Source organism: Balaenoptera borealis (genome assembly GCF_965194805.1).
Source record: "Balaenoptera borealis genome assembly, chromosome: X".
Lineage (NCBI taxonomy): Eukaryota > Metazoa > Chordata > Mammalia > Artiodactyla > Balaenopteridae > Balaenoptera > Balaenoptera borealis.
The window spans coordinates 27,712,940-27,733,737 of record NC_138881.1 but is presented as its reverse complement, the minus strand read 5'-3'; the positions used below and the strand labels follow the sequence as shown (position 1 = coordinate 27,733,737).

Sequence of the window (20,798 nt, the reverse complement as noted above, 5' to 3'; positions counted from 1 at the left end):
ATCTGATGTCCAAAGGGGATGGTGCTTTGGGCCCATTCTATGTTTCTTAAGGCTAAAACATTTATTTTATGATGGTGATCATGTCCTATATATAAAATATTTTCCAAAGGATTATGTTCTGGCTTAGGAAAAACTCACGTGTCAGAACTGTATGTGAGCTCTCATTACTTGCAGGGCTGTAGTTTATTTAAAAGTTGTCACACTTCATATATACACAGTGATGATTAACTTGATCCATAAAAATAATGTGCAGATTAGTGTACAGTAGAAGTACACTGTGGGAATATTGGCTACTCTTGAGAATTGGTGCTGGAATTGAGTTGGTCCTTAGATTCTGCTAACATCTACTTGGTTCTGCTTTTTGATGGTTGCAATTCTCTTTTTCCTTTTGTAGACCTTTTCAAGCAAGTGGCCAGTTCAACGGGATTTTGTGACCAGCGCAGACTGGGCCTCCTTCTGCATGATTCTATCCAAATCCCAAGACAGTTGGGTGAAGTCGCATCCTTTGGGGGCAGTAACATTGAGCCGAGTGTCAGGAGCTGCTTCCAATTTGTAAGTTATTCACCTTCTTAAGTAACATACTTGTTCTTTTGTATTCTAGAAATTAATATAAAAACCCACAGAACTGTAGTTTCTCACATTAGCTCTTCCGTAGGCAGGTAGGTAAGGGATTTTTGATATTTGAAACCTCTGTAGGCAGTGGCTTCTGGAACTGTGGGTTTGGGGAGAGAGGACAGTGCAAAGGAAGGGAAAGAAATCTGCGTCTGCAGCCAGAACCCCACAGTTTCTAAGATGTTGGGAGGGAAGGGAGTCTGCATGGTTTAGCGAGGGAGGAAATAAATCTCCAGCCAGAGAAATCCTTTGTAAAAAAGAAAATGACCTTTGTCTGTGCGTGTCTTAGTCTCTTCGTTTTTTTTTCCTAACCTAATTCTGTCATCGTAGCCTTCTTTTCAGTAGCTGTTGGTAAATAGTTGACACAGCTATCTTTTTTTTAAAAAAATTAATTTATTTATTTATTTTTGGCTGCATTGGGTCTTCGTTGCTGTGCGCGGGCTTTCTCTAGTTGTGGCGAGCGGGGGCTACTTTTCATTGCGGTGCGCAGGCTTCTCCTTGTGGTGGCTTGTCTTTGTTGCAGAGCGTGGACTCTAGGCGCGTGGGCTTCAGTAGTTGTGGCACGCAGGCTTCAGTAGTTGTGGCTCGCGGGCTCTAGAGCGCAGGCTCAGTAGTTGTGGCGCATGGGCTTAGTTGCTCTGCGGCATGTGGGATCCTACCAGACCACGGCTCGAACCCGTGTCCCCTGCATTGGCAAGTGGATTCTTAACCACTGCGCCACCAGGGAAGTCCCTAAAGTTTTCCTTTTGTAACTTTGACATTCCTCTACTTTTCCAAGGCCTGGATGGTGACTTCCCGTAGGCTTACAACCAGGTCGGAGGTTTGTACTCTCTGCTAATGTCTGTCACTAGCTGCACACACTCCTGTCCATTCTCTTTCGTATCCTGCCCCAGTGCCTTTTCCACACCATAATCAGTGTCCCCAGAAATACCCTCTTCCTCCCAAGTGCCTCAGCACTCCGTTGATAGCCATTTAGTTTGTTTCTCTTTTTTGGTAAGATAGATAATGCTGCAGTGAACATCTTTATGTAGTTAGCTCTTTTCTTTGATGCAAGTTTTTCCCTTAGGATAAATTCTCAGAAATGGGATTACCACATATAAACAGTTTTGTGGCTTTTGATACATATTACCAGATGGCTTTTTGTCAAAAGTTGTTTGTAGTACCACCAGCACTGAAGGAATGAGATATTTGGAGTGTTACATTATTCACAGTGTTCTTATGTTGTTTTTCAAATGCTAAGAACTACTTTTCTTGTATGGGGTTTCTCCATCCATCCATGCTAATCTCATTACCGATAGAACTAGGTGTACCAATAACTGGGTTAGACCTGTATGTAGTCTGACCACAGACTAGGATAAAACCATAGAAGGCCTTCTGGGCAGAATATTGTGAATATTTAGATATTTAGAGCAGTTTTCGCATTCGTTTAATAGTTCACTGGGCAGAGTAAATAAATGCACACATAATAAGGCCACTTAATGTAGCACTGGATATACTGTTTGGATTGTTTTGCCAAAATTATGGCAAATTGGCTATAAAAGTAAAACAGATGTGGAGAAATAAATGCATTTTTTCACCTCATACTCAAATCTCCCAAAACGTGAATAGACTATCACTTCCTCTGGGTTTTTTCTTACACGTTGCTGCGTTAACATTTCTACTCCAGAACGTAGACACAAGTAACTTTCACACAATGAATATTAATGGCCACAAATAGTCCAGATCCATTTTTTTCAAAATCCTATTATAAAACAACTTGCAGTGACTTAATTTTTTTTCCGAAGCGTTTTCTCTTTAGTCAAGTTTCAGTAACTTTTTTACTTTCTATTTGTGAAACCACACACACACACACACACACACACACACACACACACACACACACACGTACACACACATGTGTTCATATATACATATATACACAGTTGTGTGTGTCTTGTGACTGAGGGTGAGAGTAATGGTCAGAGCTCGAACCTGCCGACAGCCATCTCTACCGAGAGACGGTTCCTGCCGCACAGTCAGGCGGGCTGGCCTCAGGGCCACTGGAGCCATTGTCCTGTCACCTCGCGGAATTGCTGGTGCTGCAGCCACCGTCACCCTCACTGCAGACTCTGGCTCTCTCTGTCTTTTTTTTTTTTTATGTATCTGACATATAACATGGTGTAAATTTAAGGTGTACGACATGTTGATTTGATACATTTATATATTGTAATATGATTGCCATTGTAGCAGTGGTTAGCGCCATCACATCATATAATTACCATTTCTCTTTTGTGGTGGGAATAAGTAAGCGCTAGCTTCTTGAACTTGGTTGTCGGGACAAGGGGCTGCTGAACAGAAACTCTACTTTCCGTCGTGCCGTCCTCTTGTCAGGAGCCAGGTCTGTTCCACGACAGCCTGTTGCATTCTCTTGCGGGATGCTTGCCTTCTTCACTCACCTGCCTCCTCTTGTTCCGCTCCGTCCCTGCCCCTGTAACAGCTACACTCTCTTCTCAGCGTCAGAACTTTGAACTCAGTCCACTACCTGATGGCATAGGGATTGAACGCATCCTGGCTAGCCAGTCTCCAAGCTCTCAGAAAGGTCTTTTGTGAGATTGGGGGGAAGTCCATCAAGATATTAACAGTGGTAACAGGACGGGGTTTTTTCCCTACTCTTTTGTATTTTCCAGATTTTCTTCTTTGAACATTTAGAATTAGAAAAAAAAATTAGTAAAGTGCTAACTTTTCTTTTTAAGGGAAAGAAACATCTTTTGTTTGATTCCTGTTCATTGCCGCTCATACGCTATTTTCAGGCCTTCTCATCACTTGCATAGATAGATTATTGCACTGTCTTCCTAGCAAGCCTCCTCTAGACCCCCTGGTGCCTTTCGTCAGTCTCACCGCTCTCATACTGGTTTTAGAGAAACGTATTCACTGTATGACACCGTCCTTCGAAATCTTCAGTTTCTTTTCACGGTCCACTGAATAAATCCTAATTTCTCTACTTAACTCTCAGACCTTTCCTGATCTGTTTCCATAGCTGCCCACGGTTTGCTTTTACTACCAAGTAACAGCTTCTCCCTACCATTTGTACTGACCATGCTTGTAAATAATACTGTTACTGCTGCTACTGATGGTAATATTTTACTTTTGTTCACACAGTTCTCTCATTTAATCTTCCCAAACCCTTTGAGGAGAATAAAATAAGCAGGTTGGGGGGTTGTTTTTATTGTTGTTTTAATAGATGAACAATTTATCAGCGCCCCTGCATTTCCTCAACTGGTGGAAGAGTGTGATTCCTACTCCAGAGCGGATGCCTCCCGCCCCCATTTTCCTCCTCATTCCCAAATATGCATTTTTTTATTTTTTATTTTTTATTTTATTTTTTTTTAAATAGAGGATATCATGGCCAGCTGATTCTTTTTTTTTTTTTTCTTTATTTTTTATTTATTTATGGCTGTGTTGGGTCTTCGTTTCTGTGCGAGGGCTTTCTCTAGTTGTGGCACGTGGGGGCCACTCTTCATCGCGGTGCGCGGGCCTCCCACCATCGCGGCCTCTCCTGTTGCGGAGCACAGGCTCCAGACGCGCAGGCTCAGCAATTATGGCTCAGGGGCCCAGCCGCTCCGCGGCATGTGGGATCCTGCCAGACCAGGGCTCGAACCCGTGTCCCCCGCACCGGCAGGCAGATTCTCAACCACTGCGCCACCAGGGAAGCCCACATTTTTTTATTTTAAGGCTCTCCAGCTTCCCAAGGTGAAATAACAGGCATTTTTTTCTGGGTCTCTGCTAGAATACATGATGCCATAACAAAACAGGGAACATAGAGTTGGGGAGAAGAGGAATCCTCATTTTAAGACACTGAGCGTTGGCAAATTGGATGTTGCTAAAAGGCTGGGGTGCACGTCCTGTGGGTACAGAGCCGGGCGAGGTTTATATTACTCAGATTTGGGGGCCCTCTCTACTTGGTAGGAATTGGCAGTCTGCATGAACAGATCCCTTGTGAATTCTTCCTTCGGAACTGGCGTCCTAGCCCTGGCGGGCTTTTCCTCAGTCAGGAGCTCTGGCTGTCACCTTGCCTTTCGGAAACCATGCAGCATGCATGAAAATTCAATGTTTGCTATAGGGAAAGATAACAGGAGTGAAAATGCCCCCTGCCCTTTGTTTGAAGCATAAGACCTTGGGAATGGGGCCGGGCTGGTTCCTTCAGCAAGCTTGTGCTCAAAGGCTGTTCTTTCTACCAGCCTAAGGAAATGAACGGCAGGAAAGTACTTGTTTCTCCTACAAATACATTCCCTGCATCACAGAAGGAGAAGTTGACTTCAGACTGTAGTCTTTTTATTTCCTTTTTTTTTTGTCACCGACTAGAAAACTTCCTTCTTTTCAGGTCGGTACAGTTAGGAAAGTGTTGGCTTCTGGCTCAGACAAGGGCCTGGCAGGGACAGGAGGAGAGCAGTGTTTGCACGTGCAGTGCTAGCTGGGTGATCTTTTTATAGGTTTCCTCAGCCCATGTGGAGATGGGTGGTGGTGATGGTTGCACAACAGTATGTATATACTTAATACCATTGAACTATCCACTTAAAAATGGTTAAGATTGTAAATTTTATGGTATACGTATCTTACCACAATTTTTAAAAATTGGGAAAAAAAACCCAAAAACTTTTTAAAAGAAAGAGAAAAGGAAATTGCCAAGTCCAAATAAAATGCTTTGCCTATTTAAAAATCAGTATAGGTCCATCAAGGAATTATCCATGAGGCCAGGAAATGAAGTCATATCTGTGGACTTTAAAGGGGAAAATTCACTATAAACGTATGGATTTGACAGTAGTATCTTCACTGATATTAAAGGAGGCAACAGGATATGTTTCTACATTAGAAGCATATGGCAGTCAACACGTGTACTGGGAAAATGACTCTTTTGGGCAGTAGTAGAAGTAAAGATTTGAAACTAGTTTGTTTTGGAAATACAGCTTCAATTTAATGCATCAGCGGGTTGATCTGCTTTCATATTCCATGGAATCTTCCTTGTTAACAGAACAGATTGATCCTTATGACCTCCGCAAGGCCAGGTCTGCCCTGGCAGTGAGTCAACAGACTGCCCGAAGGAACTTGAGAGATTGTCCACATCTCTCCTTTTTCAGATGAGAAAACTGAAACCCAGAGAGGCAGAGTGAATATTTTCTACATTCTGCAATTATATTTATGTCAGAACTAGACATCAGGCCCAAGTTCCCTATGTTCCAAGCTAGCATTTCCTTCTGCTAAACCATCTGAGTAGAAATAAATGGCTTTAACCAGTTCAAATATTAGACTGAACGAAGAAAGTGTTAGCATGATCCTTTATATGAATTTTAGGTTATAATAGGATATGTGGCTAAATGAACACTCCTTCACCTACCCCAGCACACATGTGTACACACACACTATGATCTTTATTTAAAATACTCTAATCCCAATTTCAGGTGTCTAGTCTACTTCCAAATGAAAGGAAATAATATTTCCTCTTAGGTGGGCAAAACTTTATGTTTTTAAAAGTGACTCCAGAAAAGAGTCATGTATCTGTAAATTGGTATTTGGCAGTGCCCTGAGAGGTACTCCCTTCACCCCTCCCCCCCGATAGTCTTTGTAGTATTTTCTTCTGTAAACATTTTAAGGACCTTATTGTTTAGACAGAATCGAGTGTACCAACTTTATATTCAATATGCTTCACCTACAAGAGCTTGTGTGCCAAAATCTGTTTATTCTACATCTGTTTTCTGCCTCCTGTTGTGTTCATGCATTCAAAATGAATAAGTTGCTTTTTCACCTGTCTTCTGAGTTTTTATATTCCTCTGACAAAAATGAATATCATCTGTGCACAGTTGCTGTAATATAGAATGATACAGAAATGGGAATAAATTACCACCTCAACTGTCGAGAACAAGTGTGTGTGTGTGTGTGTGTGTGTGTGTGTGTGTGTGTGTGTGTGTAAATAGTAGATCATTCCAGGACATCTGGAGTAGTGAGTGGCAGAGTGGTTAAGCACATAGGCCCTGAAGCTGACTGCCCAGGTTCAAATCCCAGGTCTGCTATTTGCTGGGTGTGCAACCTTGGGCCCATTTCTTGACCTTCCTGGCCCCTAAGCTCCTGGAGCAGTTGTGAGGATTAAGTGAGCTAATAGAGGCAGGGCACTTAGAGTGGTGGGCACATAGTAGGTACTTACTGAGCGTTAGTTATGATTATCTAAAGTGTATTTTAACATGAGAATAGCCCACCAAGATTAACAGTTCCTTTTATCCATAACCCAGCATCTGTAGATTAGATTTTAGAGACTCTTGAGATGGTGTTAAAGTACCATGCCAACACACTTCTTAACCAGTTTGACAGCATTCCTCATGCCAATTGATCACATTTTATATTTCCCATCCTTAAAATAACTCCTAAAAAATCCGCTTTGCCTAGGTTTCCTTTGGCCGTTATGGGCCCTTCTGGGACTTCCCTGGCGGTCCAGTTGTTAAGATTCCACGCTTCCACTGCAGGGGGCGCCGGTTCGATCCCTGGTCGGGGAACTAAGATCCCGCATGCCTGTATGGCGCGGCCTAAAAAAACAAAATAAAATAAAGATGTTCCTTCCAAAAAAAAAAAAATATGGGCCCTTTGGTCTTATGGACATTCTTTTTACACCCGTTTGGACTGCTGGATACTCACTAATAACTACGATATAAGTTACCAGGGCTTGGTATATATAAGTAGAGGTGGCACCACCGAGCTCCTACTGGGCCTGCTCGTGGACAGAATTCCTGCAAATTTTTGGGAAAGACCTTTTATCAGGGTATTATCAGCATTGTCGGGAGTTCACTATTGGTTTTCAGTTGCTCTTCTTTTCTATTTTGACTATAAGCTCTGGTGGTTTACCTTCATAATTATGTCGTGGTTTATGCGGTTAACTTCTCCATGTGGAGCGGTAGATATTTTCTTCACCAGTGTTTCAAAGATAGGTTTGTGTTGGAGTTGAAACCTGTTTCATTTATACACTTACTGCTAAGGAAAAGCACATGTCATTCTGTTTCTCCTTTTTACCCTTCTAGAGCAGAAGTCTTTGTTAGGAGCAAATTTTCCTTCCTCTCCTCCCCTCCCCTCCCCTCCCCTCCCCTCCCCTCCCCTCTTTCCCCTTTCCTACAAAAGCTGAGGCAGAGGTGGTAATGAAAAAAACCTTTTTTTTTTGAGAGCCATGCTTTTAGTTGGAAGTGTATTCTGGACTCCCTTTGATCAGTTCACCATTAATTCTAACTCAAACTGATACCCACAAAGCTCAGAGAAACAAGGAAATATGAGTTCAACATTTACCATTTTCTTTTTTCCCATGTTTGTCACTGGCTTGTAAATTGGATTTTTAAAAAAAATCTGTCTTTCTACGAAGATTATTTAAGATGAAGGGAAGTGCAAAACTTCTTCCTGGGATACCCTTATCTGTTTATCCAGGGTGTCTTGATATACTAACAGCTAAAGGGTTTTTTTTTTTTGTTTGCTTTGGGTTTTGGGGGAGGGCATTTGAAAAAATAGTAAAAAAAAAAAAAAATTTCTAATTAGCTTTTTTTTAAGCTACATTAAAAAAATACAGTACAGTCTGTTCCAGTGTTCACTTCTCTGAGTTTAGACATATAGTTTTGTCACCACCACTACAATCAAGACAGAACATTTCCATCACCCCTAAAATTCCCTCTTGTTTTGTTGTCATCCTGCCTGCTCCCAGTCTCTGGAAACCACTACTCTGTATTCTGTTCCTGTACTTTTGCCTCTTCCTGAACTGGATTTTAAATGATTGTAGGAGGCAGCAGTGGAAGAGTTAATGTGCTGTCTTGTACTTGAGCATAATTTGTCCTGATACCTACTTGAGAAAAGATATTCCATGATATCTACAGGCAGATATATGTGCTCTACCATGTATCTGTGAAAGTTTTCTGTTAAATAAGAACTCTCTAGCATAAATTAATAACGTTGAGTATACTTACAGGTTTGCATAGATTTAAAAATTGTGCTTCTGTTCCCTGGAGCCATGGTGTTAACTGGTTTATTAGTCAGGTGGAGTGGAAAGCCTGAGGTCAGGACAGTTGTCCTTGAACATGTAAATGAAGAGTGGATAATCACTGTGTGTTATTGTTTGGGCTTATTTTATCTTTAATGGGTGATTCAGAGTCTTGATTAATATTTAGAGCAGTGACTGCTGGCCTCCAACCTGCTCATTATCTTCAGAACTTTAAATAAAATACTTGATATCTACCCAAGACAGCAGTTATGGGAAGCCTTTTACTTCTTCTTGTCTCATGAACACAACTGTGGACCTCTCAATCCTTATTTCAAACAAGAAAAATTTCTGATAATGTTGGGCTTCTTAAACTCGTATTTATGGCTGAAAATTCATAGTCGGGTATCTGGGGAAAGCACATCTCGGCCGAGTATATGAGGGGACACATTAGAGCAATGAAGCTAAGAGAACAGGGAGGACATCAGTTTGGTGTTAGGTTTGTGTTTTGCGAGAAAACTAGCCCTGAAGAGTTTTTCACATTTTATACCATTGGTATTAATGCATTCCCCCCTCCCCTTTCACAGTTACCACAGTTCCTTATACTCTTGCCTTCCTTGCCCTCCCCCAGGAAGGGGTGCTTGGTAAGAAACAATGGTTTCCAACCAATGTTTTATTTTGAAAAAACTTCAAGTATAAAGAAGAGTTAAAAGGATAGTATGATCAACACCTGTACGTCTCGTACATCTGTCCAACCCCTGGTTAGCGTTTTGCCCCATTTACATTTCACTTTTCCCATGTATGTGTGTATTTGAATCTACACACACAGACACGTCTTTCCCCTTTACCATTTAAAGGTACCATAAAACATAAACCCCTGAACATTTCACCATATGTCTTGTTTCAAAAAAAGACTTTCTCCTGCATAACTGCAATACTGTTGCCACACACAAATTTAACATTAAGTCAGTAATACCATCTAGCATGCAGTCCACACTGAAATGTCCCCATGGCTTCGGAATGTTCCTTATTTCTGGTAGTTTTCTTCCAGGATCCAGTCAAGGTCTTTGTCTTTCATTGGCTTGTCATGCCTCTGTACTTTCACTTCATCTGAACAGTCTCCCAGCATTTTTTGTTTTTTTCATTCATGATATTGACATTTTTGAAGAGTCCAAGCAGCTTTCTTAAGAATGTCCCATATTCTGGATTTTTCTGGTTGTTTCTTTGGATTAGATTCAGGTTGAATTTTTTTGTTTTGGTAAGAGGACGATAGAGGCACTGCTGTGTCTTTCCCACTACATCACAACTGGAGGGACAAAATGACACTTGGTTCTTATCAGTAATGCTAAGAATGGTAAGGTGGTGTCAGATATTTCCATTGTAAAAGTATCTTTTTCCCTTTGTAATTAGAAAGTCATTTTTGTGATATTTTGAGCGCTGGTGAGCATCCTATTCCTCTACAGCCTTTCACCCTATGGTTTTAGCCTCCATTGATGATCCTTTTCTAATTCAGTGATTACATTAGTGCTTGCCTAATAGTGGTTTTCTCATTCTACCATTCTTTCTGCGCGTATTAGCTGGTTTTCTTCTGTAACAGAGCTCCCACTTTTCCCCTCTCTTTTTCTGAGTATCACCACGGACATCCAGGGTGATTTTGCATGTAGAGAGAATAGGACTTCTCCTGACTGAGCTGCTTTTGGATACTATTTTTGCCATGACATTGCTTAAAACGCCAGTGCACGGAATTAACCATCCTTTTCCCCCATAACAATGTAAGCATGTGTCTGATAAATACATTTCCATATCAGCCAACTCTTTTGTGGGACCAAGTCATATAACCTGAGTTATGTGCTAACGAGGATTGAGAAACTCATAGGCTTTTCTGTTTCTTTTTTCCCTTTTGCTACCTCAATTTATGTTAACCTGGCACCTGTCAGTCCATGTAGCTCATATATGCCATAGCATCTAATGGTAGGAGGAAGGACACGTAATGTCAAAAAGAAGGAGGAAAGGAGCCGATCAGAAGAGATAAGAGTATGCATTTATCTCAGTGCTTATTGAATATTCAGTTGTATCTTCATGTAGCTCTCAGTAGACCAGTATAGAATTCAGTTCAAGATTGGTACCTGGCCATTGTCTCAGGCAGGCCATATTTAGATATCAGAGCCTCTCGTACTCTTGGACAAGTTAAAGATTCAAAAGATTTTGGAGATCAGCCTTGTATGTTCCCATCGGAAATCACTTTTGTCCACCCTTCTTTAAAAACTCCTTTAGGCATACATATTTTAGTCTTAAAATAATAGATGATCTTGAGCTGTTTCCTCTTTGAGCCTTTTTTCATCTGTCACATCAAGTGAAACAGATTATCTCAAGAGTTACTTATCCCCAGGTTTCTTTGATTATATTATATGCTAAGTGTTGTAAATGGAAAAAGCAGAAAGGGATATGGATTACTGTATATACTTTAAAGCTTGGTCATTATCAGCCAAGTCTTACCTGATCTTCTGGGTAACAATTCTTGTAACAGAAATACAGGATATAGAAAACAGTCTTATATGTATAGTGTGGCCTTTCACGTGAGACCAACTGTTCTCTGAATAGAAGTAGTGTAGACTAAGAACAAGATGTGAAAAAAACATTGTGTGGAGCCTCGTATAAATGATCCCTGGTGCCCCTACACTATAGTTTCCTCAACAGCTCAAAGGTAAGACACAAGGATCTTATGTCTAAGATGATCAAAATGCCACTTTCCTTCTGTTTTATTTGTTACATGCAGGTTTCGTATAGTTTTATAGCAGATTTTTTTATCACTCATTTGATTTTCATAAAAATTGGGATTGTTTGGAAGAAGAGTCATTAATATTCTTTACAACTTGTTCCTCCTTTTATGTTCGTTGCTAGTGCAGACTTCTCTCTTATGTAAAATATTCCACTGATGCCCTTGGTAGATTTAGAGGTTGTTAAAGAAATCGTAATAACAGCTCAGGGAACAGCCAGGAACTGCCTGTCCTATACCGTCTGACCCTGGCTAGCCATTCTCTTTGTACTTCTAAATCTTTGTGTACAGACTGTAATTCACAAAACAGTTTTGATCAATTTGAATTCAGCAAATCTTTCCAAACACTAGGGCTTTTCATAATCAGGGCCAGAAAAGTTGGGTTGTCAGCTATTAATGCTATAACCTATTAACAATGGCAGCGATATTGAAAGGGTTATTTGGATTTATGAAGGGAACATTTTACTTGTGAAAACAGCAGATGAAAATGGCCAGGAAGGAGAGATTAACCTTTTTTAAAAATCTGTGGTTTGTCCCCAGTATTTTCCATAAATTTCTGTCAATAAGAATGTTTGGAAATTCTATCCATGCATATGAATGCATGCAATATTTATAAATTTACTTATTATTTTTCTTCGAAATGGGCAGGAACTCTAGTAAAGAAATGAAAACATACACTCACACATGTACACACACACACACACACACACACACACACACACACACTCTTGTACTAGCTGACTGCCTTAACCTTGCTTTGGTTAATTATTTGCCATGAATAAATAAATTTCTGTTATTTGTCATGAAATACATTGCATAGAGTTTCTATTTGAAAAGCAGCCTGATTTCAAATCAGGGTCTGCGATTTTAGCATGTTCCCTTGTTACTTCCAGTTTGGGCTTTTTTAATTTATCAGTCCTTTTTCTTTCCTCTCTCCACAACATGTAAATATATTTTTAGCTTAAAATTTTAAAAATTGAGGTATAATTGACATATAACATGGTATAAGTTTAATGTACAACCTTAAAAATTTTTAATTGAGGTATAATTGACATATAAGATTTTATAGTTTAATGTACAACGTGTTGATTTGACACGTATATTGCAATATGAGTACCACCCTAGTGTTAGCTAACACCTCTCCCACGTCACAGAATTACCGTTTCTCTTTTGTGGTGAGAACAATTGAGATCTAGTCTCTTAGCAACTTTGAAGTTTATAATACAGTATTGTTGACTGTAATCACCGTGCTGTGCATTAGATCTCCAGGGCTTATTTATCTACTAGCTGTAAGTGGATAATCTCCCCAATTCCCCTACCCTCAGCCTCTAATAACCACCATTCTACTCTGTTTTGGGGAGTTCGGCTTTTTTAGATTCCACATATCAGTGATACCATACATATTTGTCTTTCTCTGTCTGAGTTATCTCACTTAGCATAACACCCTCAAGGTCCTTCTATATTGCCAAAAATGGCAAGATTTCCTTCTTTCTCATGGCTGAATGAATGATATTCTACTGTATATATGCACACCACATCTTTTTTTATCCATTCATCCATTGACAGACACTTAGGTTGTTTCCAAGTCTTGGCTATTGTGAATAATGCTGCAGTGAACATGGGAGTACAGATATTTCTTCAATATCCTGTTTTCGTTTCCTTTGGATATATACCTAGAAGTGCAGTTGCTGGATCCCATGGTAGATCTATTTTTAATTTTTTGAGGAACCTCCATAATGTTTTCCATAATGGCTAAACCAATTTACATTCCCACCAACAGTGCACAAGGGTTCCCTTTTCTCCAGCCTCACCAATGCTTATCTCTTGTCTTCTTGATGATGACCATTCTAACAGGTGTGAAACGACATCTCATTTCTCTGTCCACAACGTGTTAACCAATGTAGCCGTTCTCTACCAATCAGTAATTGAACAGGCCTATCGTAGCTTCTCGGCTTCTGTGTTGTAGAGGATAGCTGCCTGCCTGTTAGGTGCCCTGTAGCATTTAGTTAATCAGAGTGGACCCATGTTGGTTTCTTAGTTTTGACACATGAACCATGGCCGTGTAAGGTGTTAATGTTCGGGCGAGGTTTCTCAATCTTGGCACTACTGACACTTTGGCCTGGAAGATTCTTTGTTGTAGGGGGCTGTTCTGTGTATTGCTGGATGTTTAGCAGGATCCTGACCTGTCTCTGTACCCCAGCTGTGACAACCAAAAACGTCTCTAGACGTTGTCAGATGTCCTCTGAGGAACAGAATTGTCTCTGACCTTGAGCATGACTGCCTGCCTGTGAGGTTCCCTTCAGGCCCCCAGTATAAATTTTGCATCTTTCTACATTTTAAGCCAGATCATTCTGAATATACCCTCCAAATCCAGAAATAGACTATGGATTAGCCTTTTGCGTGTGATACTGTAACAGACAAACCAACAGAGGCCATTTACTTTAAAAACTATTTAAAAGTAAACTGAGCATTTGAGAATGTACTTATTTTGTCTTCTATTCCTTAGACAACCCTTATGAGTTTTTTTCTTTGCTCTTCAGGATGAGTAGGCAGTATTTTTTTTTATTCTAACCTCATTCAGATATTATAATCCTTCCTTTTAATTATCGTGATCACAGTTTAATTCCCACCCATCGTTCAATTCAGCAAACCTTCATGGAAGGTGTAGAAACATAGTTCCTGTCTTTAAATAACCTGCAACCTAGGAGAGAAACGAAGGAGGTTTAGACAAGTATTGTTTCCAGAGCAAAAGGTGGTTCCTTTTTATCATCTGAGAACTACTGGGTACAGTCTCTTACATAATGTTTACTTTTCTCTATACTAAGCTTTTTCAGTTTATTAAGGATTGACATGGTTTTTCAAAAGCCTGACAATTGCGATGCCAGTTACCTTCTCTTAAAAATATGTTGTATGTGTTTTTGGCAGTTGGAGTGTGGGGCTTGCTGAGAAACCTTGCCATTGCATTTCTTCTGTGGCCATGAACTGATACTGTTAGCCTGAGAGAAAAGTAAATATTCAGGCTGACACCCTGGTAGCCATTCAGAGCCTGGCCCTTGAGTTTCTAAGGGTTTATGGAAAGCACAATGGGAAAGAAACCCAAAAGTTATTCTGAACCCTGGCAAATCCCCTAACTCCCAACTTGCCATGTAATGTCCTTTGAAATTATTATATTGGTAATTACATTCCTTGGCTAGAAATTCCAGATACTGGGATTCTGGGATTCCTTTAACTGTCTGTTTTGTTTTATTTTTAATATTTGTTTATTTATTTATTTACTTTGGCTGCACCGGGTCTTCGTTGTGGCACGCGGGATCTTCATTGCGGCATGCCGGCTCTTAGTTGCAGCATGCGGGATCTTTAGTTGCGGCATGTGGACTTCTTAGTTGCAGCATGCGGACTCTTAGTTGCGGCATGCATGCAGGATTTAGTTCCCTGACTGGGGATTGAACCTGGGCCCCCTGCATTGGGAACATGGAGTCTCACCCACTGGACCACCAGAGAAGTACCCCCTTTAACTGTCTTTGTATGTTGTTAAGATGACATCTGTATAAAGCCACCCTGCCATCTGCTGTAAGGCAGCAGCAGTAATTACGGTGGATTCCTTCCCTAGCTTCCATGCTGTGGGTAGTTGCTGACAGGAGAGGACCAATAGAGAAGGAGTGGAGATGCAAGATACTTGCATACTGTGGCTGTCACAGTGGAAGGAGCTGTGATATCCTTGCTTTGTGTGTGTGCGCGCCATAAAAGAGGAAAGAGGAGGTATTGCCCAAAACAAACAAACAAACCAAAACAAAACCCAGGGCTAAATGGCCCATTCTAAGAGTTTTTGCTTAGATGGTTTGAAACTGGCATTTAGGGGCAGGGGTAAGGGCAAGGTCATCCTTGATACCAAGAGAAGCTATCTGAGACCTATATGGAGGTCAGCAGATAATGGTACCTACAAGGATGATCTCAATCCATTGCCACCATACCTGTCTTTTGACCTCAGCAACTTCCTGTCATTCCAAACTAACCTATTTATTTTTTTCTAGAATGATCAAAATGTAATTTTAGCTGGGTTTTAGTTCCAGTTCTTTTAGCTCTTTAGAGACGCTTGCCTGATTTTTAATTCTTCCCTTCTTTATCGCCAGACAAAAGGAGAGGGAATATAACACTAGGATACAGAATGGTTTGTAGTAAACATGAAAGATCGAAACAGAATGAGAATGTGAATCCCCATATCTTGTCTTCAGTGCTGTCAGTTGGCATAGGCGAGTGGTTTTAAAAGAGCCAAAATGATGGATCTTGCGTCTTAGGAGGTAGGAAGAACCTTGAGAATTTCCAGCCTTTAAGCACAGGAGAATCTATGGTATTTTGAAAGAGGAGAACATTCTCTAGCTTCCCTTGGTAATTCACACTAATGCTTTAACAACTTTCATTATCAGGAAATGCTTCCGTATGAGTTACAGCCTAAATTCTTCTTGTTCTGTCCTCAGTGGAGAAATCGAACAGCTGGTCACAGGCCTCTATGGAAGAGCCATTCACATAATTGAAAACTGTTATTAAATCACCCCTTCAGCCACTCTGTCTTGCACAGTCTCGTGTTTTTTTGGGTTTTTTTAATGACTAAATAATCCCAATTCCCTTAAACTGTTCTCATAGGTCTTTCAAACCCTTTAATTATCGCTCTGCCTTTCTGCCAAGCCTTCTCTAAGTTCTGGGTCAGCTATAGCCACCAGAACTAGACACCGTTTTCTAAGAAGGCTTTGAACAGTACTTAGGGTAATGTGATCATTTCTTCACACTATACTTGCTATGCCTTTATTATACATCACAGACATGGTCTTCCCCCCCCCCCCCCTTATTTTGGACACCTACATTTGTTGCTGACTCATGGTCAGATTTTTTTTTTTGTCTTCCGGAATGAATAGAAGCTTTCTGTTAATATTATGCTTTCTGTATTAAGCCTGAATTCTTTCTTTGTAGCATGTCTTTGAATCTATCATTAAACAAACTGTCATTTAAACCTAAATCAGGGAAATAGATATAGGTTCAGATTAGGCAACAATAAACCCCATGTTTTAAATTGGAATGAATTAGCAATGCTTTTCAATTGGCTGTCTTTCTTTGATGGTTTTTGTCCTAGCTCGAAAGGGTTATTTTGATAAATTTAGTTTCTAGACCAGTGGAGCGAGAGATTGTTATAGGACATATTGTAGCCGAAACTTGCTGTTCTTTTGACACAATCTCTCATTGTATCTTTGTTTACAAGATGGAGAAACACATTCAGCAGAGACTAAATAATAATATAACTGGAAAGAGTCACAGTCCAACAACCAGAGAGGGCTGGATTCTGGATTTGTGTTGACCAGAGGTGCAGTCTGTAGAGTGCGGCCCATGTGTGACCTTGGCCTGTTGGATATATTCACTAGTGACTTTTTGGTGAAGACAGAACACATATTTTAAAATGTAAAACTTACACAGAGTTGGGAAGAATGGCTAATTCATTGGCTGTAAGAGTCAGGATTCTTAAAGATATAGATGAGATTATACAGTGGGCTAAAACTAACAGGAAAGTCCTTGACAGAAGTGGAAGGAAACGAATCCCAATTGAACAAGTACAAAATGAAGGAATCACTGGAAACAGCCAAACACTGCATTTCTTATCATGCCCAACAGTGCATTAGTACCTTCTGTTCACAAGCCTTATAACTTAAAAAAAAATGTTAAATGTCCTGGGATCACTGAATAATTAGTGTGGGAAACTCTGAGGTCAAATAAGGTTTAATGTGTTTCTTTACTGACAACCATCTCAGCTTTTAGTATGTTAGCGTGCATTGAGAATTTTAAGAGACAGATATAATGTGCAATGTGTCCTTAATTAATTTGACCTTCACATCATGAAACATTTTGCTGGATCATTGATCTGCTGGACACACTGGGAAACACTGACCCAGAGATTTTAGTTGAGTAGAAACCCTGTGTGAGCCTATAGTACAGAACAAAAGAAAGTCATCCAGTTATACTGTCCAGAGAAATGGAGGTACCATTCATAGTAGATCATAGTTGGAGAATAGTTTTCTAAAGGACAATGGCAAAGCAAGCCATGTCATATGAGGAAGAAATAAAAGGAATAGGGATGAAGAGGCATGGACAGACATAACAGCTCTGGTAAAATATTTAAAGGGATTTGTGAAGGCTGAGAACTTCTGGGTTTCTGGTCAAACATATAATAATAATGACGATAACAATAGCAAACACTGACATGGCTATTGTTACGTGCCAGACATTGTTCCAGGTGCCTTTCATTTAAATCTTAAAGCAACCCTACGAGGTAGGTGCTATTAATAGTTCCATTTCATGTCAGAGGAAAATTAATACACAGAAAGATAAAGTTATTTTCCCAAGGTAACACAGTCAGTGGCAAAGCTGGGAGTTGAACGCTTGTAGTTGGATTCTGGAGCCTCTGCTCCTATTGGCTATGCTGGTGGATTTCAGCTCAGTGTGATGAAGCACTTTTGACAGGGGTACCTGTACACAAATGTTCAAGATCATCCATTTGCTCCCTCACACAGGTGGTATTTATATAGCGGCTATAAGAACACACTGACATTGGATAAGTTTGAACTCGGTGACTGCTGAAAGTCTTACAGCTCTGTGGTGCCATTCCAAAAGTATGAATTCACTTCCATGGTCCCTTTTATCTTCAGATTCTATAATTCTTTTTTAATTTTTAAGAAAATTTTCACAATGTACCTCTGTGATGGCACTCTACACAGAGAGAAGTACTCAACAAAACTTTCGATCAGTAGCTTGAGTTGATACCATTTTGCAGCTAGAAAATTCAAGGTTAAATAGCTCATTATAATGGTGTTAAATTTATAATCAGGGGTAACGAGTGGAGTACTACTGAAGTAGTGTTACAAGCCAAATGACCTGTCGGTCCAGATCCTACTATTCGGTTGGCCAAAGAGTTCATTTGCGCTTTTTGTCTAAAGTGTGAATAGATTCCTTATTAGCAAACCACATTCCAAGAGAAGCAACATGGGTTTGCCGTTCATATACTCATTACTTGTATGATACTAAATATCCCATCATGTATTCAGTGTAAATTGGTCTCAGAATAGGTAGTGCCCTTTGGCTCTTGGCAAAAGCAAATGAAAATTGTCTCTGGAGAAGTCACTTTCATTCTAGGGCTCAGTATCTCCAGAAAATATTTTTAAGGTTATTATAGTTCATAGTAAAGAGAATTAAGCCCACAAGAAACTCAAGTGAGTGAGAACCAGCAGAAATAACAGACCCCTGAAGCAGACCCGCAATAATTTCTTATCTTGGAATCGTTAGAAAGAGAGGATTTTTTTAAAACTATGTATATACTCTGTCAAAAAAATAAGAAACAACATTGAAAAATATCTTTAGGGAACCACAGACTTTAGAAGTGACCTTAAAAATGACCAAATAGGGCTCCCCCGGGCAGCTGATGTGAACCTGGTCTCCTCAGGACCCGCTGGGGCTTTGGCTTCTGGAACACATGGGGCTGAGTCCATGCTGACAGCCCAGGGGCTTCAGGACAACACGGGGTCAAGTCCATGCTAATGGGAACCAAGTCTCCTCAGGACTTGCTGGGGCTTTGGCTTTGGGACATTGTGGGGTCCAGTTCACGCTGACAGGAGCCCTGTCTCCTCAAGACTTGCCAGGAGGTGGTGCGGCTGAAGGAAAAGGTAATCCACAGGACTCAAGACATGGTAGCTACTAATATACTCTTCCCACAGTGCCTCTTAATACCATGTGAACTCCTACAAGGGAAATAAGTATCACAACTTTGGCTGAACTTGGTTTGGCCTTGTGGCTGACAGGGTCTTGGTGCTCCGGCCAGGTGTCAGGCCTGTGCCTCTGAGGTGGGAGAGCTGAGTTCAGGACATTGGTCCACCAGAGACCTCCTGGCTCCATGTAATATCAAACAGTGAAAGCCCTCTCAGAGATCTCCATCTCAACGCTAAGACCCAGCTCCACTCAACGAGCAGCAAGCTACGGTGCTGGACACCCTATGCCAAACAAGTAGCAAGACAGAAACACAACCCCACCCATTAGCAGAGAGGCTGCCTAAAATCATAACAAGGTCACAGGCACCCCAAAACACACCACTGGGCGCGGTCCTGCCCACCAGAAAGACAAGATCCAGCCTCATCCACCAGAACACAGGCACCAGTCCCCTCCACCAGGAAGCCTACACAAGCCACTGAACCAACCTGAGCCACTGGGGGCAGACACCAAAAACAAAAGGAACTACGAACCTGCAACCTGTGAAAAGGAGACCCCAAATACAGTAAGTTAAGCAAAATGAGAAGACAGAGAAACACACAGCAGATGAAGGAGCATGGTAAAACCCACCAGACCAAACAAATGAAGAGGAAATAGGCAGTCTAGCTGAAAAAGAATTCAGAGTAATGAGAGTAAAGATGATCCAAAATCTTGGAAATAGAATGGAGAAAATACAAGAAACTTTTAACAAGGACCTAGAAGAACTAAAGAGCAAACAAACAATGATGAACAACACAATACATGAAATTAAAAATTCTCTAGAAGGAACCAATAGCAGAATAACTGAGGCAGAAGAATGGATAAGTGACCTGGAAGATAAAATAGTGGAAATAACTACCGCAGAGGAGAATAAAGAAAAAAGAATGAAAAGAATTGAGGACAGTCTCAGAGACCTCTGGGACAACATTAAACGCACCAACATTCGAATTATAGGGGTCCCAGAAGAAGAAGAGAAAAAGGGACTGAGAAAATATTTGAAGAGATTATTTATAGTTGAAAACTTCCCCAGTATGGGAAAAGAAATAGTCAGTCAAGTCCAGGAAGCACAGAGTCCCATACAGGATAAATCCAAGGAGAAACACGTCAAGACACATATTAAGCAAACTATCAACAATTAAATGCAAAGAAAAAATATTAAAAGCAGCAAGAGAAAAGCAACAAATAACATACAAGGGAATCCCCATAAGGTTAACAGCTAGCTGATCCTTCAACAGAAACTCTGCAAGCCAGAAGGGAGTGGCAAGACATGTTTAAAGTGATGAAAGGGAAAAAACTACAACCAAGATTACTCTACCCAGAAAGGATCGCATTCAGATTCGACGGAGAAATTAAAACCTTTACAGACAAGCAAAAGCTAAGAGAATTCAGCACCACCAAACCAGCTATACAACAAATGCTACAGGAACTTCTCTAGGCAGGAAACACAAGAGAAGGAAAAGACCTACAATAACAAACCCCATACAATTAAGAAAATGGTAATAGGAACATACATATCGATAATTACCTTAAATGTAAATGCTCCAACCAAAAGACATAGACTGGTTGAATGGATACAAAAACAAGACCCGTATATATGCTGTCTACACGAGACCCACGTCAGACCTAGGGACACATACAGACTGAAAGTGAGGGGAT

General features: G+C 40.5%; 1 protein-coding gene across 11 annotated transcripts in view; it reads left to right on the top strand.

Annotated features, from left to right (window-relative positions):
• DMD (dystrophin) overlaps positions 1–20,798 on the top strand; it is a 2,485,149-nt gene that overhangs the window by 2,385,255 nt on the left and 79,096 nt on the right. For all 11 annotated transcript variants that reach the window (XM_082378022.1, XM_082378021.1, XM_082378025.1 and 8 more), the window contains one exon: positions 395–552. In XM_082378022.1, the coding sequence (XP_082234148.1) occupies positions 395–552 (158 nt within the window). The remainder of the gene's footprint in view (positions 1–394; positions 553–20,798) is intronic.